Below are 20,312 nucleotides of genomic sequence, written 5' to 3' on the forward strand. Positions count from 1 at the left end.
TGCCCGGAGCCGATGGTTTGGTGTTGCCGTCCTGTCCTACCGGTCACGGTATTCGTTCTGTACAAGGCCATCAGTCAGCCGGGGGGTGGGCGCTCACCCAGCCTCAACCAGCACCAGCCTTGCCATTCAATGTCTGTCCACATGTTGCACCCGCCGCCCGTTGTCCCCCGTGGAAGTGTCTCTGTTTCTCTCGGTCTAGGCGCCACAAGTCTGCTGCCCATCGCCCGACCGACAGTCGCCCAGACCACCGGAGCGCCCAGTGCCCAATGCCGTGCTACCTTCGGCGTCGGTGGTCACCCAGTCAAGTCATCTACTCAAGACGAGACAAGACGAGGCGAGGCGACACGGCCGTGTGTTGAAGTTCGTGGTGCCGGTAGCTAGCATGTCAAACAGTTCCGGGCTGAGAATGAAAAGAGCAGAGACCGCGCAAGGCGAGGTAATCTACTGCCGCCTGCAAGAGCACCGTGGTAAAGTGGTGGGTGGCCAGTTGCACGACCGACTGACCGTTTCCCGTTCGTTTCTGTTTTCATACATATGTGCCGTTCTACGGTTTTGTGCCACAAGCCGAAGGGGTCCTTGTTTTCATTTTTCTTGCACACACCCCTTTCTCAAACTCTGTTACTGTGCCTACCCCGGACCATCAACCATATGGTGAAAGGGTTCGCCAAAGTCCGAAGTCATCGGTGGGTAAGGTCTCGAGTCCCCAGCTCCTTGCCGCCAACAAGCATTCCCTCGGTCGAGTCAAAAGGTTGGGAAGGAATCCATCGGAAGGTGGAGGCGGCGCAAGGGTAGGAAGGCAAGGCAAAAAAGGGGCACAGCACCTTTCAAAGTCCCTGTGTGCATATCGCTCCTCTAGCAATGCTTGGACAATCCGGGACCTAAGGCTCCTCAGTGAATGGTCAAGTCATTTAGACTATTTACACTACAACATGCCTCGCGGCGTGATACTGCCCACCCGGTAGTTTAGCCACCTATGTGCATACCATACGGACCTAGTCATTGCAAAAGTGCTCTCTCATGTCCATCTCCATCTTCCAGCAACTGCAACCCAGCATGAGCATCGCAACCCTTTCTTCACCACAGTTAACCTCCACGGAATTTCCCGCTCCTCATCCTGCACAGCTTCTCCTGTTGACACCCCCCTTTTCGGATCCATCACCCCCAACCCAAACCATCCATCAGAACCAAGGAAAGCAACTACCTACAGTGGCTAACCGACATCAAACTCCCCGAAGTCCCAGAACTTCAACTGCAACAGCAGACGTCGGTCTCGGTCTCGGCTGTGGTGCTCTTAAAAGACAACGCACTCACTAAACCACGAGACACAAGCTCACGGAGGTAGTACTAAAACATTCAACACTCCCTGCTTTGACTCTGATGAATGCCCAAAGACAAACCCGGCGAGAAAGATGCTCACCCAAACCGAGACAAAACACTCAGAAAAGAGACCACCACTTTCAGATCCTGGCATGATCGTAAGCTTCTGCTGCACAGCCTGAAACCTACAGACCTACCCGCATATGCATCCAATTTATTACACAGAGCAGCAGTCCTATCCAACCGTACCAGTCATGAAGTGACATGAGCCTGTGAGCTTGTGGGCCTGCGATGGTTCTTGGTTTTGCATTTCTTATTTCTCTCGAGTTCCAACGCGGCTGCATGGAATGCATTTTATACAAGCAGAACTGGAACCATTATCCAGGAAAAGATCCCCTTCCAAGAAAACAAGAGAATGCGTAAAACAAACAATAAAATCACCAGGTTTACTTCTAATCTAATCCTTGTGCCTATGCATATGTCCCTTTGGCAGTGTCATGTGGGGTTGTGCCATGTTTATACCACCCTCATGCTAGAAAAACAACATCAACTCCGGTCCAGTTCCGGTCCCCTTGATTACCCTGCCAGTCCAGTTGACCCCATGGAGAAAGGAGTCTTCAGGGTGTCCAATATACAACCCTGTTTGCAGACGATATCGAAACAAAAGCCCCCCCTTCCGTAAACAAGCCAGCCATCCGACCCATATCTAAACCTAGCCATCCAGCCATCGCCGCAAAACGACATATGCAAGAGGTGGGGAAGCGCCTTCTCTCACCGGGGCAGCATGTAAACATGCCTCTTCTCAATGGTCGGACCTAGTAGAGGGCCCGCTCTATCGGGCGGCGGTGGATGGGTGCGTCTTCTGAGGAAAAAAGGGGTGGCGTAACGCCTCTGCAGGCGTGAGCCGTTTGTCGGGATTCAGCGTCAGGCAACGCTCAAGCAGGTCAATGAAATGGTTCAAATCCCTGGTCTCCGAGTCGTTCATACCGCTCGAAGCCGCGAGGAGGCGGGTACGCAAATCCCGGGTTGGCTTAACGACAGGCAAGGTCTTCACTGTGGTCTACAAGGTAGGTCAGTAAGAACTGTCAACTTTCTCTTTGGATGGGCGAGTGCAACGCAGGAAAAAGGCTGGCGGCGTTCAACGAGGGCTGAAAGAAACATTTCCCCAGCCTTGGCACAGGCATGACGGGCAAAAGAGGGGGGCGTACTCGGGCAAAGATGGCCATCACAAGCGACGATTGGAACCGAGGCGTTCGCACTTGACGGGTGTCCGCCGCGCATCTGGGGCACGCTTCTGCACATCGGAATATTGAGATGGCCTGGCTCGAGGCCAAGCTCATACTCCCCGACCTCAGCAGCAGGGGTTATGGCCCGTTAGTGGCCACGAATTAACAGACCACGGGCACAGCACCCGCCTGACCCGTTTGGCTGGCCCCAAAAAAAGAAGCGGAATCCAAATAGAACGGGCATCTGGGTTGCCGCGCCAGTGTATCAAAGGGGTGTATGTGTGTATGTGCTGTGGGAAGTGGAGGATGGAAAGGGACCGCGCATTAAACCATGCAGCAAAACACAAAAATGCAGGACTCACCTTTCCAAGAACCTTGTCCCGTTCCACGCTGATGAAGTTGCCGAGCTCGTCAAAGTGTATGCTCGACAGTTGGCCGCGTCGGTACATCTTGGCACTGAGTTTTCCGCGGATCTCCATGATGTTTTTGAGCATCTGGTTGTTGCTATCGCCAGTAAAGAGAATCTTGCCGGTATACAACTCGTAGAGGGTGCATCCAATCGACCACATATCCACGGCATAGTCGTAAGGCATGCCCAGGATGATTTCAGGGGCACGATAGAATCTGCTGACCAAGTACGGTGTAATCTCTGTCGACGCCGTTGCCGCGTCAGAACGATCGATGGCTGTTCCCAAATCGCAAATCTTGAGCACATTCCGCGCCTCGTTGACCTGCAAACAGAGTCAGCATATGAGTCCAGTTCCTTAGCCTGTCACGTCTTCGTCTTACCAGAATATTGTCAGGCTTCAGATCAGCATGGATGATGCTGCACTTGCGCATATGTCCAAGGGCAATGAAGATTTGGGAGGCATATATCCGAGTCGCATTCAGATTGATGCCCACATTGTTGCCAAACTTCTTCAAAACTTCGCGCAGGTTCATGCTCAAATTCTCAAACGCCATACACAAGTGGCCCTTGTACTCGAATGATCTTTCAAACCGAACCAGATGCTTTTTGTTGTCCGGGTCGGCCGCGTTGAGCTTCTGAAGAATGGCAATCTCTGTAAAACCGCCTTTCCGCAGCGCATCATTGTTCCGCATGATCTTGATGGCAACCACTTGCTTGTTGGTGACATCAACAGCACGTGCTACCCCTGAAAACATGCCACGGCCGAGGGTAGTGAGAACCTGATAGCGACCATCGAGGAGCTCACCAGGCCGAATCTTGTAGTAGCCGTCCTTGTCGTCCCCCTCGATATTTTTGCCGCCTGCGCCATGCTGAGGTCTACTATCGTCAGCTGCCGCAGCCTTCGGCTGCGCTGGAGCTGCGAATTTCTGCTCGTCGAAGTCATCCGCAAACATGTCGAAGTCATCGTCGTCTTCGTCTGCTTTCTTGGTGCCATTCTCTTGCTCCCCCGAAGCGGAAACCGTGGCAGCCTCTGGCTGAGAGGGGTCTCGCAGCTCACCATGTAACCCTACGTTGCCATGTCGCTGCTCATCCCGTTTCTCGTCTTCCTGCATGTCCACGGTCGGGTCATAATCTGCAGCTGAAGGGCCATCCTCGTCATGAGACTTGGCTCGAATGTGAGCATTAATGAGAGCTTGATCATCAGCAAAATTGAGGGCCGTTGCAGACATGTCCTCTGGGGCTTTACCAGGGGACAGAGCTGGTGATGAGATGCCGTCTATAAAACGTTAGTGGTGTTGAAGTTGAAGATGAAGAAAGTTTGAGCACTTACTAGAGTTGGGAGTAGCTGCGTCCACTTTCAGGAGACCAGGGGTGCTCTGGCGAGTGGATGCTGGACTGGACACATTCTTTTCGCCAGCCTGCAATGATTGAATAGTGGGGGTTGAAGCTCCAATACCTCTCTTGTAGGCAGCTTCTCTGAGGCGGCGACGACGTTCGATTTCGGCCTTCTCCCTAGCTTCCTCGTCCATGACAGCATCTGGGTCCCAGTCCATGTCAGGTTCGGCAGCCTGAGCAGAATCTTGAGTGGGAATACTAGCACATAGAGGATTAGGACATTACCGCTGAATTCAGGGTCATAAGAAAGCTTACCCGTTCTGTGAGATGGCAAGCTCATTGATACCGCGTTCAGCCGTTGCACCTTGGTCAATTTTAGCATGGTTTTTGGAAACACCCGAAGCTTCCACAGAGCTGGCCTTCTTGGAGAGGGAGCCGTTCTGCGACTGTCTATCGACATGGGCACTATACTTGTGTTCGTCTGCCGCATGACGGTCCGAGCCATAACGGCCCCTGTCTCGCCTTCCCCGATCACGGCGATCTCTGGGAGAGCGACTGTGGTTTCTAGGCCGCTTGTCTGGGTAGTCATCATGATCGCGGTCCCTGCCATAACCTCGGTCAGAGCCACGGTTGCGGTCACTGCCACCGCGATAGTCTCGATGTCCAGAGTGAGTCGGGCGTTCGTCGTACAGCAATTCGGATCCGCGAGAGGGAGGGCGATCTAAGTCGCGGCCATGGCGACGGTCATCTCGGTAGTTGTCCTCATAGCGTACGCGGAACTGGCGTGGTTCCCGTCTATCGCGAGTATGGTGGTCGTCCCGATCATCGCTGGGTCTTTTCCAGCCCCGAGGAGAGTGGCTACGTCGAGCTGCTGTATCATACTCGGGCTCGCGGGACGCTTGTCTTCCTTGATGATGTCTGCCTCTTCGGTCAACATCAATGTTTCGTTCAGCGCGAGGCAGGGAAGTTGCCTCTACAATTTCCCCTTCATCCGAACTGGGAACTGGAGATGCCATTGTACCGACCGCCTTGCTCTGAGTCTTACTGTCTGCCCTGTTTTCCACCAAGACCTTTTTTTCCAGCGCAGCTGGCAACCAATCTGCGCTCTGCTGTGGAGGAGGAGCAAACAAGTGTCAGCCGTGAACTGTCAACGCAATAAACCAAATGTGGAGGGCTGAAGCCGACCAGTCAAGTGTTTCCAACCTCTCAAGCCTTGTGGGTGATGGTGCTGTGGATTCAGGGGATATGAGTGATATGATGCAATAAGACAAGATGATCTGATATCCGCCCTGCGAACTTGGTGTGCTGGTGATGGTGCTAACCTGACTCGAGTGGAGAAAGGCGAGAGATGAGGTCGCTGCCCACTTGAAAGTTCCCAGGTGCGACGCGGGCGCGCATGCCACGGCATTGGGCCTTAGACTGGGGCATCCGTGCGTCAAAAAGGTGCTAAAACAAATATGCCGGTGTTCTACCGGTTGACCGCCCGGTGGTTGTGGACCTCCTATTGTGACTTGATCTCCACTACCAGCGTCTCAACCGCGGGGCAAATCATCCTAACAAAGTTCACCAGGCTCCTGATTTCTTTGCGCCAGTTCACCAGCATCAACCACACCACCATCTTTTACACTTCTACACAAACAAAAGTCATAATGGGTGGACAAGGCAGAGAAGGCAAGTGTCGCTGTGTTATCATCCCCGTCCAAAGACCTCACTAACCTCTGCGCGCTTACACAGGTGGCAAGGCCAAGCCCCTCAAGGTCAGTCTCTTTCTCGATCGATAGCGCACCGAAAACCAAAGCGCCGACTAGATAATATGCAATGAGCCAAGGACTGACGGACAACGGCAGGCCCCCAAGAAGCAAGCCAAGGAGCTCGATGATGAGGACAAGGCTTTCCTTGAGAAGCAGCGTGCTGGTACGATACCCCCAATGCAATATGCGCTCCCACACAGAGAATGGACAGCAACTAACATGATTGGGCCAACTGCAGCTGAGAAGGCCAAGAAGGAGATGGCTGCCAAGGCTGGCGGTAAGGGACCACTGGTGAGTCGCCCTGTCATCAGCCATCAGGGGAGTCAGATCAGGCCTAACCTTTCTTTGTGTTGTGTAGAACACCGGTGCCCAGGGTATCAAGAAGTCTGGAAAGAAGTAAACGGTGTACCCTCTGTGGGGCTTCGTTGGGAATGGACACTATTAGGGCGTTTTGGGGTTGTGGGTTGCGGGATTGTTATCAGGTTAAGGGCTCAGCTCGGCAGGTAGCAAAGGTGCTCGGTGATGGCTTTGTGGCGCAATAGAGATTCAGTCAAGTGCTGACTGCTTGCTGCTTGGTATGCATGGCATCTTTCCTGTCTTCGCTAGTGCGTTGTCGGAGATGTCTCTGTCTGACCCAAAACTGCCGCTGAACCTCATGAGGTTGGCATGAAGTTGTAACAGCAATATGTTTTAACGTTCCTGTACGCGACATGTACACGAGAGATCACCCCATCCAGAATGATATCTACAGCAAGATCTTTGTTCTGTAAATACTTCACCAAAGTATATACATGATGGGGGATAGTTAATGTACCCGAGCCCCAGACCCAAAAGGAATTACATAAAATTATACATGCACCTCAGAGCCCTCTCTCTATCCTCTTTTTCTAGAACCTGCGCCTAGTCTTCTTGTGTCCCCATTGAAATTCGTAGCGTGACGTGATGTGAACGTGATTTGGCGTGCTAGAAGCCAGACAGTCCAGACTTAACCTTGAAACAAGGTGATTACAGCAAATCTATTCAGAAAAACAACGCCCAAAGACCATGCTTATCTACCCAAATGCAATGATTGTTGTGTGCAATCCCCACCCAACCACGGTTTGCTTCTATTCAACATCACTTATCCAAGGAGATTAGCCCCTATAGGTGTTGCCACCATTGCCGCCGCCCGGAGGGCCTGGTGTTCCTCTCCGCGGCCCTCTAAAGTAGTCATATTGTGTCGGGTCTTGACTTGTCGCTGGCTGGCCAAATTCTTGATCGCTCTGCGGAAGGCCGCCATAGCGGGGCCCCCCACCAAAGATGCCAGGGGGAATGGTAGGAACGCCAGGTCTGTAAGTCCCAACGTCACCATCATAGCTCCCGTCTCCCGGGCCACCAGCGGCTGGTGTGGTGGGATAACTCGATACCGGCATCAGCGCGGCTCCCTGCACCAGGTTGGCACCACTATCATTGCCAAGGCTGTATAAAGGACTCCTGCTGCGACTGGGCACCTCATGTGCGCCCAGTATTGGGGGTGAGTAGACGGATGGGCCCACGTAGCCACTGGATGACGGCCCAGCCCCAGGGTCGTTGTACGGTGACAACAGCCTGCGGTTGGCGCCGAAGCCCATTCCTCCACTCGGCGTTCCGGGTCGAGAGTCTGGCCCGCTCATCATGGTGCCCGGCGTGCCCGGCCGATGGATGTCTGATCCAAAGAGCTCGCCTGCACCATGGTCTTCTGCGAATTCGTCGCGGTTCTTGTAAAATTCAAAGTCAAGACGTGATTCGGGTACCACTTCGAAACCAGGCATGCTCGGCGACGCCTTGCCAGCCTTGCCGGACATCATGGAATCCATAACGTACGTGTCGCTGTAGCCGCTGACAGATACCGAATCTCCCAGGCCACCCGCTTCCCTACCGTCGCTCAGCCGCCCTTGATAGATGCTCGCAAGAACATTCTGTGCCTTTGCGTGAACCATGGGTGTGATGAGGGGCTTGTAGAGAGCCGGATGGCCAAAACGAGCCGCAAGACGATCGTTCCGCATACTTTGCTCCTTGACATTCAGCCCTTCTTCAGTCCGTCCTTGCTTGGTAAATCTCGTCGCATAAAAGTGGATCTTATCATCGTAGACGCGGCTGCAGACTATCTTGAAAACGATCAACAAGATGGGCAGCGGTGCCAGAGCATATACCTGGGTCCGATCGACTTGGATGCCACGGACCCAAACGACCAAGAAGGTGACCAGGTTGGCAAGAAAGGTCCCGAACAGGAAACGGTTGAACAGCACGCGCCAGAACATGCCTCCGCTTTCCGTCTTCGTAACGAAAATGTAGAGCAACAAGTACTTCTTGAAAGCCACATCGATACAGAAGAACAGTGCTGCCGCAGGGAGGACAAGAGGCTGAATGGGGGCATAGCAGAGGGCGACGGTGGCGTAGAAAAGGAAGTAGTTGTAGTAGCTGGCGTAATCAAAGGGCGGTGGTGCTGTGAGCTCGATCAGTTCCCGAGGCGTTGGGTTAGAGAACTTTCGCACAACGAAGCTGTAGAAGAGAGTCCACAGTTGCGCAAGATCAATCGCCGCACCGAGCTGTCTCTGCAGGAGCCATGAGACCCAGAAAGGAGACACTTTGATGAGTGAGAGGAACAGGAGAAATCCGAAATCGGCTTCGTAGATGGCCTTCCAAGCATCCTGACCGTTGTTGGTCCTCTGAACAACCGTAGCAGTAAATCCCCAGATGGCACTGAAAACGGAGAAGATGAAGAGGTTGTTGAAAGTGAAGAAGGCGTACAGTTTCGCGACGACATGGCGCTCTCTTCCCGTTTTAGTCTTGTCGCCTGCTCTGATGGACATGCGGCGGAAAGCAATCGGAAGTAGCAGGTAAACAAGTGACATGATTGCCGGAGATGCGATACCCTGAACAATGGACCAGAACTGGGGGCTGCTGGCCAGTTCGTCCCGGAACTCTTTCCATACCAAGCCCAAGTTACTCAGATTGACCAGGAAGACGGCGATGAAAGCATTGGGAACAATCCACAGAATAGTGAGAACCGCCATCCAGAAATTGTTCCACAGGCGCCTCCTACGGCGAGCTGATGGACTCAGCGGCATGTTCTCCCAGATGATGTCGTTTGGCCGAGGAGCCAGCTTGATGATCGCACCTTGAGGATTCTTCTTCCGACACAGGTAGGCGATGGAGTGTGTCTCGGAGATATCTGAGTATGACGCAAAACCATACGGCATGGTCACTCTCTTATCCACCCTTTGCCGAACATCTTTGATCTCGAGCTCCAGCAGCTTGATGCGCTCGGTAAGATAGTCAATGGCGTCGACTTTGTGGCCCTTGGGATAGCTTGCGTATGAGTGGTCCTTCTTGGAAGGTCGACAGAGAGGTCTTGCTGGTGGCAGGTTTTTGGGGTCCTTCAGATAGACTGCCAGGACCTTTTCGAGCTTCCTGACTGTCTTGCCATGCGACTCAATGAGACTTGGGAGAATCCTGACATCACGAGCGATGGCAGTTCTTGAGAAGGAAGAGCTCGGGACCACACTATCGATGATTCGAGCGATACCCTCGTCTGAGCCTAGGTTCTTTGGAATATCGTACACCTAGAAACGCACAGTGTCAGCCAAGCACTCCTGACTTTGTCACATGGTATAACCACGATGGAGTGCAAAGGGGGTGTTCCATACCATCAGCGTACGGCTGTGCAAACTGTGTTGATACTCCTCGCTCTCGTAGTACTTTCGCCTCAACTGGACAACCTTTCTATAGTTCCACCAGAGAAAGACACAAACAACAATGTCAAAGATCCAGGCCACGCTGACACTCGCCCACTGAGCCGACCCCCACACCAAGTTAGGCGTAATCTTGGAGAGCCAGTTGTCTTCGATGCCCACGCGAGTTGTTGCAGTCCAGTTGACAGGAATCAAGATAGCGCAGCCGAGAACTGTGAGAATGGCAAATATGTTGCGGCACATCCTTGTAAATCGCATGAAGATGGTGGCGTCCATCCCGATTAAGTTGACCATATCCTCCTCGGTTGTCTTCCACAACGGGGTAACCCAAGCAAAGAAGCCCTTCCCCATCGGCGGCGGGGCATGTTTTTCGTCGGCATGTTTGAGCTTCGGCGCATATACAACACTATTGAACGGTCGGAGAATCGAGAAGAGGAAGGCGATCACGGCTGTGGTTCCGATGGAAGAGCCCAGCGCAGCAATGATGGCAGTTTTTTGCAACTAGCGGTTTGTTCGTCAGCGGTCCTGTGTTGTCAAATCGACATGACGGGATAACGGTACCTGTGTTGAAAAGGGATCAGCCAGCAAATCCAGGAGGATCTGCCCAGGATCCTTTTCCGCCATGGTGGCTCTGGGCTGAAAGTGAAGCAACGCCCTCGAAGGGCAAGATGAGTAAAGGAGGTCCCCAGATTCCGAAAATCAGGGTCCAAAGCGGATGGATGAATGGACAGAAATCGAGCGGCAGCTACAGTCTAATCAATCTGGCCCGGCTGTATACCCAACCCTTTCCCATTCGTTGTTGCAACCAACCCACGGGGGCTGCCCCTTTATCGTTCTTTTATCGTCACGTTTCAAATGTTGTGTCGTGCCGTCGTGAACAAAGGCTGCTTTGGTTCGCCCAAAGCCGGACGATGTCCTCGTGCAAGATGTCGCCGAGCGTGCCTCGAATACCTATGGCTTCTGGGTTGTGTGGGCGTGTTGTCGAAGCTGGATGGAATTCGGGGAGAAGCAGCGAAAAACGACGTGGGTGACGTATAGGACAGGCGCCAAGGCGCGAATGCGTTGGGCTTGGAGGATCCCAGAGACAAGCGATCTAGATCGGCATACTTTTTGGACTATGTATTCCAGTATTCTGGAAGTTTTGGAAACTTCCACGAGGTTGAGGGGGCGCCCGAGGTGCAGCACGCAAATCAGGACAAAGAATAGGCGCGCAAAATCACAGGAAAAGGAGTGTCAGGAGGAATCGAAATCAAAGCGAGTGGTATTTTCGAGACCCCCCCCAGGTAGCGAATGAATATGGAATGGCGTCCGTTGGGGGAAAAAAACACCGACTGGAGTTTGGAGTTCTTGGTGTTCGCCAGAGCTGGGGAAGGAGGCCTAGACACCGGCGCTATCCCGCCCAAGGCCGTGCACAAGTCAGGGTCCCAGGCCCGGAACGGTTCCTCCAATTTTTTTGCTGCGTCACCGCCTGACAACCTGTCTAGAAGGATTTAGGGACTGCAGTACGATTGGCCACCCCTAAGGAGAACTCCAGATGACCAAGCTTTCGGGAGTGTGGTGTCGAGGCAAAGACGCAGCAAAAATTACACAGCTTGGCCCAATGACCGGTTTTGCATCCACGGCATCTTTCCAAGATCCGTGTTCTATTTTGGCACTGCCTCTCGATTGGGATGCATCACTGGATCTGGGCGCCCCACCTGGACCCTGTGGGCGTGACATCCCTCAAAGAATACGAGCTTCATCAACGGCCCAAAACCTGTGTACCTATCCCCATTGCTAACCTCCTCGCCAACTGTTCTCTGTTGTGGCAGTCGATCACTCATGAGGCCGCCTGAGGGGCCACTTGCTGTTTGAAACAGTGTTTGCGTGTTCCCATTCCTGCTGCAGGCCGTTGCATGAACTCCAAGCTTCCCTTTAGCGTTGGTGACAGGATTCCCCGGGCCCGGCTCTTCTTCCCGACCCCGTCCCTTGCCGACTGACTGGCGATCATTTTACCCTTTGATCGACAAGATCCAGCAACAGCTTCTAAACTCCGCGTGCAAGATACTTATCGCGAGAATGAAAATGATGGCGTATAAGAGTAAACATTGCCAGCAAGTCCAGTGGAAGGGAGAAGCTGCGGGCTGGGTAAGGGAACTATGCATGACATTTGAATATGGGACGAAGCTGAATCCGACAATCGGGCGAGTGTCGTCATGCTACTGGCCCCGACCAACGTTGACGACCCGGAAGGCATCAATCGGGGGTGTTCGGCAGGCCCGGTTGGCCGGCCATGACCTTTCAATCAGCCAACGTGCTCACCGGAAGTCAGCCTCTTCAAACCACCTACCACATTTCCCTCAAAACACCCTCCATCATCCTGGATACGGAAACATTCTCTTTTGAACTCACGGAGATAACAGTCTATGCTCAATTCTGTTAGTCGTGTCCGAGGGAGATTTGCGGCAACGATACGAACATCCAGCTTTGGTTCATATAACCGCGTTAGACAGGTGATGACAATGTGGATTCCATCATGTCTTTTGTTGGTCTCTTCCATCTTTTCCATTTGCAAACCAGATGTCCCGGTTGAAAAGCGGACAAATATATTTCACGCTTCCAAAGGATAGAGACGCCCCTGATCATCCCCTGAAGCATTCAGCTCTTTGGAAGTCTTTGAGAGATGCCATGGTGTTTCAGATGGCACCTGAAATATACCAGATAGCTGTTGGAAGACTTATGAGTAGCTCTAACAAGGTGATCTCCTGACAACTGCTGCTTATTTACATCAGAATTCTGGAGAAATCACATTCCCAAATCAAATCCAAAACGATCCCAAAGAAAAGGTCGAGTGTCGAGCATAGATGTTAGTTGTTCTCAGCCTTAGCTTTCCCTCTCAACCGAGACTTATACCGGACCTTGGCTTCTTGTCTTCCTCGCTGTACGTCCAACTGATGTGAGAGTTTTGCGTTCTTTCTGCTGTTTCTTGGGCCGGCCGGGGCCGCGTTTTTTTGTTGATATCTCGCTCTCATTCACGGCGTTGGTGATGCTGATCTCGGGTTGAGCCTGCGTCTCGCCGAGGTCACCGTTGCTATCCCCGAAAGCCTCCTCTGCCTTTCTCTTTCCGCCCCCAAGCGGCGGTATAGATGCTGCTGTTTTAGTCGCTGCTGTACTGTCCGGGGCCACAGGAGCTTCACCCATCTCAACATCGTCGTCCCTGGTGTTGCCATTAGCACTAACAGCTGGCGCATGAGCGGCTTTGTCATTTTTGGCATCTTCTGCCACCTTGTCAGTATTAACCTCCGTAGGCTTAGCTGAAACGTCCGAGGTAGCTGCCTCCGTGCTTTTCTGGGGTGTATCCGTCGTCTCAACGTCTTTGGTGGTGCCGTTTGTCACCGTCTTGACTAATGCGGCTGGCAACGTGACGGATTCGGGAGGTGTAGCTTTGGTCTGGCCGCTAGGCTCGGTTTTGGCGCTGTCCGAGTTCTCTTCTGATGTCGACGGCTCTGCGAGGCTCTCTGAAGTTGGAGCCGGAGCCGGAGCCGGAGTCGGAGTTAGGGTAGCTGAAGACCGTGCGGCGATACGTGACTCCACAGGACCGCCTGATGCAACTGGGGCGACCTGACTAGTTTTGTCATTGTCGCCGGTTGCTTTATTGTCAACATCGCCATTCGCCACTGCATTGATGTCGACCAGTTTTGAAGTTTCGCCGACATCAGTCGACGAAGCCGGCGGTGCAGAGGTTAGCTCTTGATGGGTGACTACCGATAAGCGGAGACTTGATGTTAGCAGTGGACAATAGCATACGCGTATCGAAGCCCTCGCTGTCACGTGTCACCGCCTTAATCGTTCTTCAACTGCGTAACTGCGTGCCGACATCCATTGGGATCTCATCCGTCATTTGGACACCAAAAGCTGAGCCCATTGACGAGTGATATGGCCATTCCGCGTGGGGGAGGCTGTCTCGTACCTTTCTCCGCTTCCCCAGACATTGCGAACGAAGGCCGAAGTGCGATTGTAACAAGCAGCAATGACGTAACGTCGTAGGACTTGGCGCTAGATAGGGAAAATAGGAATTGAAGCACGGCAATTGTCAACAGGCCAAATTGGGGGCGAGGCAGAATGATAGCTGCTGTACCGTAACTCGATGACAGGTTGACAATTTGAAGTTGATGCAGAAGCACGCAGGAGGGCAGATCGCAGAGGTTGAGACGGCAGCAGCATGCCATTGTCTTTTTGTCTCGAGATGCTCCCGTTGCACAGACAAATCAGGATTGGTTGGATCTCATCATGGATCTGCGGCTCTTGAAAACATGACGGGATCAGGAATGACATGCCACACTAGTGTGCATCCATTCTACACATCATGCCATGAGCTAGTCTTCACCTTGGTTGAATACCGCCTCTCGCCATCTCTCACCTCATCATTCACTTAACCTCACCGTGGGTGCTCACGTCCCAGTTCCATCTTCACCGGGGTTCGGATGTATGCTTCAGTGTGGAGGAAGCTATCCAGCCACCGCACTTGGCGGGGTTGGCGGGGCTCGAACGGACGGGAGCTTGGGCCAGGTGCAGAACGGGCATGCCAGGGTGCAGGTGTCAGGCTAGAATTCTCTACACCCTTCTACTTATAAACGTTCCTGAACCAAAAACCTCATGGCGGCCTATCATTTGCTTCCTCATGCCCACGATGGGGCCAATGGATATGCATTCGGTGAGACAAGAGTGACAAGGCCCCAAAGACTCAGGCTGCCCACGCTGTTGCAGAGTCTGTCGTCCGGGAGGCTGCTAGCGCACCCCACGATGATCGGCAAGCACCCTCACTGGACACTAGGTCGTGCAGCCAAAGCTCGCTGTCCATTTTTTTCGTGGTCTGCTGCCACCTCAACGAGGAAAGGGACGAAAAAAGAAACCTAGAATCATGCATGAGAACATGCCGCACAGCTATTATAAGGCTTCAACGGCCAATTGGGCCAATGACATGTTGCTGTTCCCACCACCGTCCACATATCCCGTCAAAGCTGCATTTGTTTCTGCTTGAGGGCCACTTTGATTGAGTCGGCTGTGGCCAATGCTTGCCGGTTAGCCGTCTGTGCCGTCTCCCCAAGAGGGAAGGCATTTAACAACACCAAGACTTCTGAGATTCGTCTAGTGTCTTATCGATTCGAAGGGAAAACTCTCTGCAAATTGCTAAAAGCGAGCTTCTGTTGGTCCCTGCCGAGAATAACCGGAGATTTGTCCCCTGTCCAGAGGCACTCTGCAAGGCTGTTTATCGCTGGCCTCGCTGTTCTCACGACGTCGCAGCATCTGAGGGATTGCGTGACGCTAGCGGGGCAGCAGAGTCTGAATCTGGTCTGAATCTTCCATCATCGCCCCCACCATGGAGCAGCGGACGGAGAACACCAGCCACTCACACCACCCACCCAGCTCGGGCCAAGACATGTTTGGTTATCACACTCCCGACCACGTGCCATAGCGCGCATCTGAAGCTGTTTCTCTGAACAAGAGCGCGTTAGTAGAGGCGGGCGGAAATGCAAGCAGCGGTTGCACGGCGGGGTCCGGGGCGCAGTCGCCGGAAGCCATCGCTGCGGTGCGGTCTAGGAATGGAGCTTCGAGGCATCACCGCATCCGACCACCTGAGGAGGTTTGAGGTTCTAGAATGGCAGCAACGTCGCAAGGTGCCAAGGCTGAGGCCAAGAGCTCTTGGCGAAGAGGAAAAGCGGGCATTTCCAGCCTTTGAAGCCAAGCCCTGATGACCTCCTTTGCCAATCCCGCGTCTGGCTGGCCCTATCAGAGCCCAGCTTGGAGTGTGTTAGTCTTTTTCGAGAACCAGGGGATGACGCTCATCCGTCTTCAGTCGCCACCCGATTGCAGTCTTATCACTCCTACCGAACGCCGCCGTCACCCACAGCGGGGCTCTCGAGGACGTATGCCACGCCCAACTGCTTGGCTCGCCCAGCATCTCGCAGCATTGAGCGGGTTTGAAGAGTCAATCCAAGGTCCGAGGCAGCTGTGAGAGCCAGGATGGAGTCTTGGGGCTTCTTGGCCTGCTACCCGCCAAGTCCACTGTTGCTTTGGCCGCCGACTTATCGGTGAGCAGCATGCAAAAAGATGCTGGGCCCTGGCTGGTACCTCGACGGAGCACCCAGTTTCTGTGCGGTTACTTAAACAAAGCAGGTACCCCGTCATCCCCCCGTGATCCGGGACTCTCTTCTTGCGTCACTACCAGACGAGGAAAAAAACAAGCTTCTCTCCCCCATCGTCCAAGCTTTGTGCGTCGTTGGCTCCACGGCGTCAAACTCCATCATCAGAGTCCGGATTGTCTATAACGGCCGTCCCTTTGCCCATCCTGCTGATCCTCCCTACGCAAATGAGACAGACTGTTCAACACTCGAGTTCGTGCTCACCCCGTCAGGTCAACTGGTGAACGTATCGCCCTCCTCCCCTCCCCCAACCGCCAACATGGCCGGCGAATTCCCCAAACACCCGTTCCTCCTCACCCCGGAGGAGACGGCGCAGGCTCTGGGGACCGATATCGACAAGGGCCTCACCTCGACCCAGGTCAAAGAACTCCAATCCAAGTATCCTACCAATGAACTCGATGTAGGCGGCAGTATCGCCTGGTACACCATCTTTATCCGCCAGCTTGCCAATGCCATGATTCTGGTATGACCCCTCCCCCTAAAGCTTCCCAAACAAGCTTTCGCACTGCGGGTGCCATTGACTTAAGTGGCGCATCGACTGACAACTGTGCTAGGTCCTCTTCTTTGCCATGGCCCTGAGTTTTGGCGTAGGAGATTATATCGAAGGCGGTGTCCTTGCCGCCGTCATTGTGTTGAATGTGTCCATTGGTTTTTACCAAGAATATGGCGCCGAGAAGAAGATGGATGCGCTCCGTGCGCTTTCTTCCCCCTCTGCCAATGTGCTCCGCGACGGTAAGATGCAGGTCATACCAAAGTAAGTTATGTCCTTTCAAATGCCGCTCTCCTCTGTTCGAGCTGGTCTGGTGCTGACCAGTTTGCTCCGCCAAATAGTGCCGAGGTTGTTCCTGGTGACATCATTGCCCTCAAGATGGGCGATACCGTTCCAGCCGACATGCGCATGTTTGAAGCCATGAACCTCCAGTGCGATGAATCATCCTTGACAGGTGAGGCCATGCCCATCGAAAAGATCACCACCACCGAGATCTATGTCGAGGGCGGCGAGAAGCTGGCACAGGACGAAGGTGAAGTCGGTATCGGTGACCGCATCAACATTGCATATGCTACCACTGTTGTCCAGAAGGGCCGTGGCCGTGGTATCGTCATTTGCACTGGCATGCAGACCGAAGTTGGAAAGATTGCCGCCTCGACCAGCAAGAAGAGACGCAAGCCCGGCAGGTCCATGAACTGGAAAAAGTACGGAAAGGCTGCCCCGGTCAAGGGTGCCTTCAGACGCACCTATGACTTCCTCGGCAAGTTCCTCGGCTTGACCGAGGGTACTCCTCTCCAGATCAAGCTGGCGAAGCTGGCGTACCTGTTGTTCTTCTGTGCCATCGTCCTGGCCATGATCGTCTTCAGTGTCAACAAGTGGCCCAACCCGCTTCCCAGCGAGCTCGTCATTTATGCCATTTCCACCGGCATCGCCATCATTCCCGAGTCTCTCGTCGCTGTCTTGACTATTTCCATGGTTGTGGCCACCACTGTCATGAGAAAGGCCAACGTCGTTGTGCGTGACTTGTCGGCTCTTGAAGCCCTCGGAGGTGTGACCAACATTTGCTCCGACAAGACGGGCACTCTTACCCAAGGCGCCATGATCGCAAAGAAGGTGTGGACACCTGCCTCCAACAGCATCTACACTGTCAGAGACTCGAAGAGTCCCGCCGACCCCACTCAGGGACGCGTCACAGTCTCCAGCGCCGACGTTCCCGTCCAAGAGGAAGAGGAGAAGCGCGATTATGACGAAGAGAGAACGACCGCAGCCATCAAGTTTGATGGTGTCCCCGACGAGAAGCTCAACCCCAAGCCACAATCATCCCCCGAGGCCGAGGCTGAACTCACCCCCGACCTCCGCATGTTCCTCCTCTCGGCAGCGCTTTGCAACCTTGCCACAGTGCGGTTCGACGACAAGGAGGAAAAATGGAAGACGACCGGCGAGCCCACCGAAATTGCCCTGCAGGTCTTCGCTCATCGGTTCGACCTCGGCAAGAAGAACGTGGAGGCGACCGGATGGAAGCAGACGGCCGAGTTTCCCTTTGACAGCTCCATCAAGCGCATGTCCGTCATTTACGATGCGCCCGAGAACAACGAAAGCGGATTGAGCACCGAAAACAGCCATGTCTTCACCAAGGGCGCCGTCGAGCGTATCATCGACCTGTGCTCCCACGTCGGGACGACCGATGTACCCATGACCGAAGAGTACAAGGAAAAGATCCTCAAGCAGATGACCGACTTTGCGTCCCAGGGCCAGCGCGTTCTCGCCATTGCCTATCGTGCCTGGAATGGCCGCTACGTCGCTGGCAAGAACGACGGCGTTGACCCCTCTCTCCCCAAGAACGATGAAGCCCAACGGTCCGCGGTGGAAAAGGACCTCATTCTCCTCGGCTTGGCTGGTATCTACGACCCTCCCCGCCGCGAGACCACTCCCGCCATCTTCGACTGTGCCCAGGCCGGCATCAAGGTGCACATGTTGACTGGCGATCACCCCGAAACGGCCAGGGCTATTGCTAGGGAAGTCGGTATCATCCCCCGCGACCTCAGTGTCCTCCCCGCCGGTGTTGCCCAGTCCGCTGTGATGAAGGCTACCGACTTTGACAAGCTCACCGACGAGGAGATCGACGCCTTGCCAGAACTTCCTCTTGTTATTGCTCGTTGTGCGCCCGAGACCAAATCTCGCATGGTGGAGGCCCTTCGCCGCCGTGATGCCTTCATGGCCATGACTGGTGACGGTGTCAACGATGCCCCATCCTTGAGCCGCGCTGATGTCGGTATCGCCATGGGATCCGGTTCCGACGTGGCCAAGTCTGCCTCCAAGATTGTCTTGACGGATGATAAGTTCAACTCGATCGTTGCCGCCATCCGCGAAGGTCGCCGCATGTTTGCCAACATTCAGAAGTTTGTCCTCCATCTTCTCAGCAGCAACGTTGGTGAAGTCATTCTCCTGATTTGCGGTCTCGCCTTCTTTGACGAATCCGGCATTTCCGTCTTCCCCATCGCTCCCCTCGAAATTCTCTGGATCAACATGGTCACTTCGTCCTTCCCCGCTTTCGGTCTCGGTCGTGAGGCTGCCAGTGCCGAAGTCATGCGCAAGCCCCCTCACGACAAGAGGCGCGGTGTGTTCACCAACCAGATTATTGTTGACATGATCGTCTACGGTATTCTTATGGGCGCCACCACACTCTCGACCTTCATCATTGTCGTGTTTGGAAAGTACGATGGCCAGCTGGGCAGGGACTGCAACAAGCACTACTCGGAGGAGTGCATTCCCGTGTTCCGCGCCCGCGCTGCTGTTTTCGCCGAGCTGACCTGGATGATTCTCCTCACTGCCTGGGAGATCAAGGACCTTCGCCGGTCCATGTTCCGGCTGAACCCCGATTCCGAGTCCAAGTTCCCCTTCTTCAAGGACGTGTACAACAACAAGTTCCTCTTCTGGGCCGTCGTCATTGGCGCTGTCTCTGTGTTCCCCACGGTGTACATCCCCGGCCTCAACAGGAACGTCTTCAAGCACACCGATATCAGCTGGGAGTGGGGTGTCGTTTTCGGCATGACCATCTTCTATGTCTTTGGTATCGAGGTCTGGAAGTGGGTCAAGCGGACGCTTAACATTCTGGATGACCACAAGGTCAGACAGGGCAAGTGGTCGCAGGGCGAGGAGGGTCAGAAGATGCGGTTCGCAAAGTCGATGTCCTTCTCCAGCTTGAAGAGTTGGGCCTCCAGATCCAAGGCTCAGTCCAACGGCGGCTTGACTCCAAGCACCACGCAGCCGCGGTCGACTTCACAAGCACCCCAGAACCGGGTGCCACAGACCTCGCCGGTTTGAGGGAGAGACGACTGAATTAAAGTAACGGATGATATGTGGCGTATGGGACGATGCGCTGCTGGCCACGCGGCCGGGTCATGTTGCTTTTTGCGTATATCTGAGTTGACGATGTTGATGAACGATGATACCACGCATATTTTGAAGCATGTTGACGAAGAAGATGCGAAGGGATCGAGATAAACAAAGGCTCGGTTAACCCCTCCTATTATCGAAGGAAGACTGTTTGGAAGGGGGGGGGGGCGTGCGCTATCATGAGTAAAAGGCATCTTGATGCCGTGGTTGTTTTGTTGCATTGTATTTTGTTTTATGATATCCAGCATTTGATCGAACTGTTGGTTGGCGATGGTCTGGGCAAATAGGTACTGCCCTCAGGATCAGTAGAACATAGCGTAATGTTTGGCTGTTAGCATTTTGGCACAATGGAAATTGAAAGTCTTTACATGGAATTTTGTTCATGGGAAAGTGTTGAACTTGAGAGGGATTTTAAAACAGGTTCGTGTGACGAGCTTCCATCGAGATAAGATTGTAGGCAAGTAAACCCCGGGGAGAGTCCAGACCGCGGTCA

The 20,312-nt window shown here is 53.8% G+C and overlaps 5 protein-coding genes across 5 annotated transcripts; 2 read left to right on the plus strand and 3 right to left on the minus strand.

Annotated features, from left to right (window-relative positions):
* Positions 1-1,733: 1,733 nt before the first annotated feature.
* Positions 1,734-5,690, minus strand: PRP4 (U4/U6 small nuclear ribonucleoprotein prp4). Its single transcript, XM_062888458.1, has 5 exons — positions 4,603-5,690; positions 4,283-4,545; positions 3,333-4,228; positions 2,906-3,274; positions 1,734-2,377 (listed from the first exon to the last, which is right to left on the minus strand). The coding sequence occupies exons 1-5, from the start codon at positions 5,301-5,303 to the stop codon at positions 2,150-2,152; spliced, it is 2,457 nt and encodes an 818-aa protein (XP_062744319.1). The 5' UTR covers positions 5,304-5,690; the 3' UTR covers positions 1,734-2,149.
* A 246-nt stretch (positions 5,691-5,936) lies between these two features.
* TMA7 (Translation machinery-associated protein 7) lies at positions 5,937-6,898 on the plus strand (the record flags this gene model as incomplete). The annotated part of the gene is made up of 5 exons (XM_062888459.1): positions 5,937-5,940; positions 6,022-6,044; positions 6,135-6,201; positions 6,277-6,329; positions 6,397-6,898. 5 exons carry the CDS (start codon positions 5,937-5,939, stop codon positions 6,436-6,438), a joined length of 189 nt encoding a protein of 62 aa, XP_062744320.1. The 3' UTR covers positions 6,439-6,898.
* On the minus strand, positions 6,704-11,347 carry QC762_301580 (uncharacterized protein). The gene is made up of 3 exons (XM_062888460.1): positions 10,313-11,347; positions 9,707-10,252; positions 6,704-9,622 (listed from the first exon to the last, which is right to left on the minus strand). Exons 1-3 carry the CDS (start codon positions 10,373-10,375, stop codon positions 7,172-7,174), a joined length of 3,060 nt encoding a protein of 1,019 aa, XP_062744321.1. The 5' UTR covers positions 10,376-11,347; the 3' UTR covers positions 6,704-7,171.
* A 1,015-nt stretch (positions 11,348-12,362) lies between these two features.
* Positions 12,363-14,162, minus strand: QC762_301590 (uncharacterized protein). The gene is made up of 2 exons (XM_062888461.1): positions 13,701-14,162; positions 12,363-13,491 (listed from the first exon to the last, which is right to left on the minus strand). Exons 1-2 carry the CDS (start codon positions 13,957-13,959, stop codon positions 12,638-12,640), a joined length of 1,113 nt encoding a protein of 370 aa, XP_062744322.1. The 5' UTR covers positions 13,960-14,162; the 3' UTR covers positions 12,363-12,637.
* Positions 14,163-14,708: 546 nt separating this feature from the next.
* On the plus strand, positions 14,709-20,262 carry cta3 (potassium/sodium eff). Its single transcript, XM_062883471.1, has 3 exons — positions 14,709-16,396; positions 16,488-16,687; positions 16,765-20,262. The coding sequence occupies exons 1-3, from the start codon at positions 16,193-16,195 to the stop codon at positions 19,745-19,747; spliced, it is 3,387 nt and encodes a 1,128-aa protein (XP_062744323.1). The 5' UTR covers positions 14,709-16,192; the 3' UTR covers positions 19,748-20,262.
* The last annotated feature ends 50 nt before the right edge of the window (positions 20,263-20,312 follow it).

The sequence above is a fragment of the Podospora pseudocomata genome, chromosome 3 (genome assembly GCF_035222375.1).
Source record: "Podospora pseudocomata strain CBS 415.72m chromosome 3, whole genome shotgun sequence".
NCBI lineage: Eukaryota > Fungi > Ascomycota > Sordariomycetes > Sordariales > Podosporaceae > Podospora > Podospora pseudocomata.

Coding starts and splice junctions, on each gene's coding strand:
- PRP4 (XM_062888458.1), bottom strand. CDS start 5,303: ATGGCATCTCCAGTTCCCAGTTCGGATGAAGGGGAAATTGTAGAGGCA. Junction 4,229..4,282: donor CGCAGCTACTCCCAACTCTA/GTAAGTGCTCAA, acceptor AACGTTTTATAG/ACGGCATCTCATCACCAGCT. Junction 3,275..3,332: donor TGAAGCCTGACAATATTCTG/GTAAGACGAAGA, acceptor CTCTGTTTGCAG/GTCAACGAGGCGCGGAATGT.
- QC762_301580 (XM_062888460.1), bottom strand. CDS start 10,375: ATGGCGGAAAAGGATCCTGGGCAGATCCTCCTGGATTTGCTGGCTGAT. Junction 10,253..10,312: donor CTGATCCCTTTTCAACACAG/GTACCGTTATCC, acceptor ACAAACCGCTAG/TTGCAAAAAACTGCCATCAT. Junction 9,623..9,706: donor TGCACAGCCGTACGCTGATG/GTATGGAACACC, acceptor GTGCGTTTCTAG/GTGTACGATATTCCAAAGAA.
- QC762_301590 (XM_062888461.1), bottom strand. CDS start 13,959: ATGGCATGCTGCTGCCGTCTCAACCTCTGCGATCTGCCCTCCTGCGTG. Junction 13,492..13,700: donor GTCTGGGGAAGCGGAGAAAG/GTACGAGACAGC, acceptor GCTTATCGGTAG/TCACCCATCAAGAGCTAACC.
- cta3 (XM_062883471.1), top strand. CDS start 16,193: ATGGCCGGCGAATTCCCCAAACACCCGTTCCTCCTCACCCCGGAGGAG. Junction 16,397..16,487: donor TTGCCAATGCCATGATTCTG/GTATGACCCCTC, acceptor CAACTGTGCTAG/GTCCTCTTCTTTGCCATGGC. Junction 16,688..16,764: donor AAGATGCAGGTCATACCAAA/GTAAGTTATGTC, acceptor TCCGCCAAATAG/TGCCGAGGTTGTTCCTGGTG.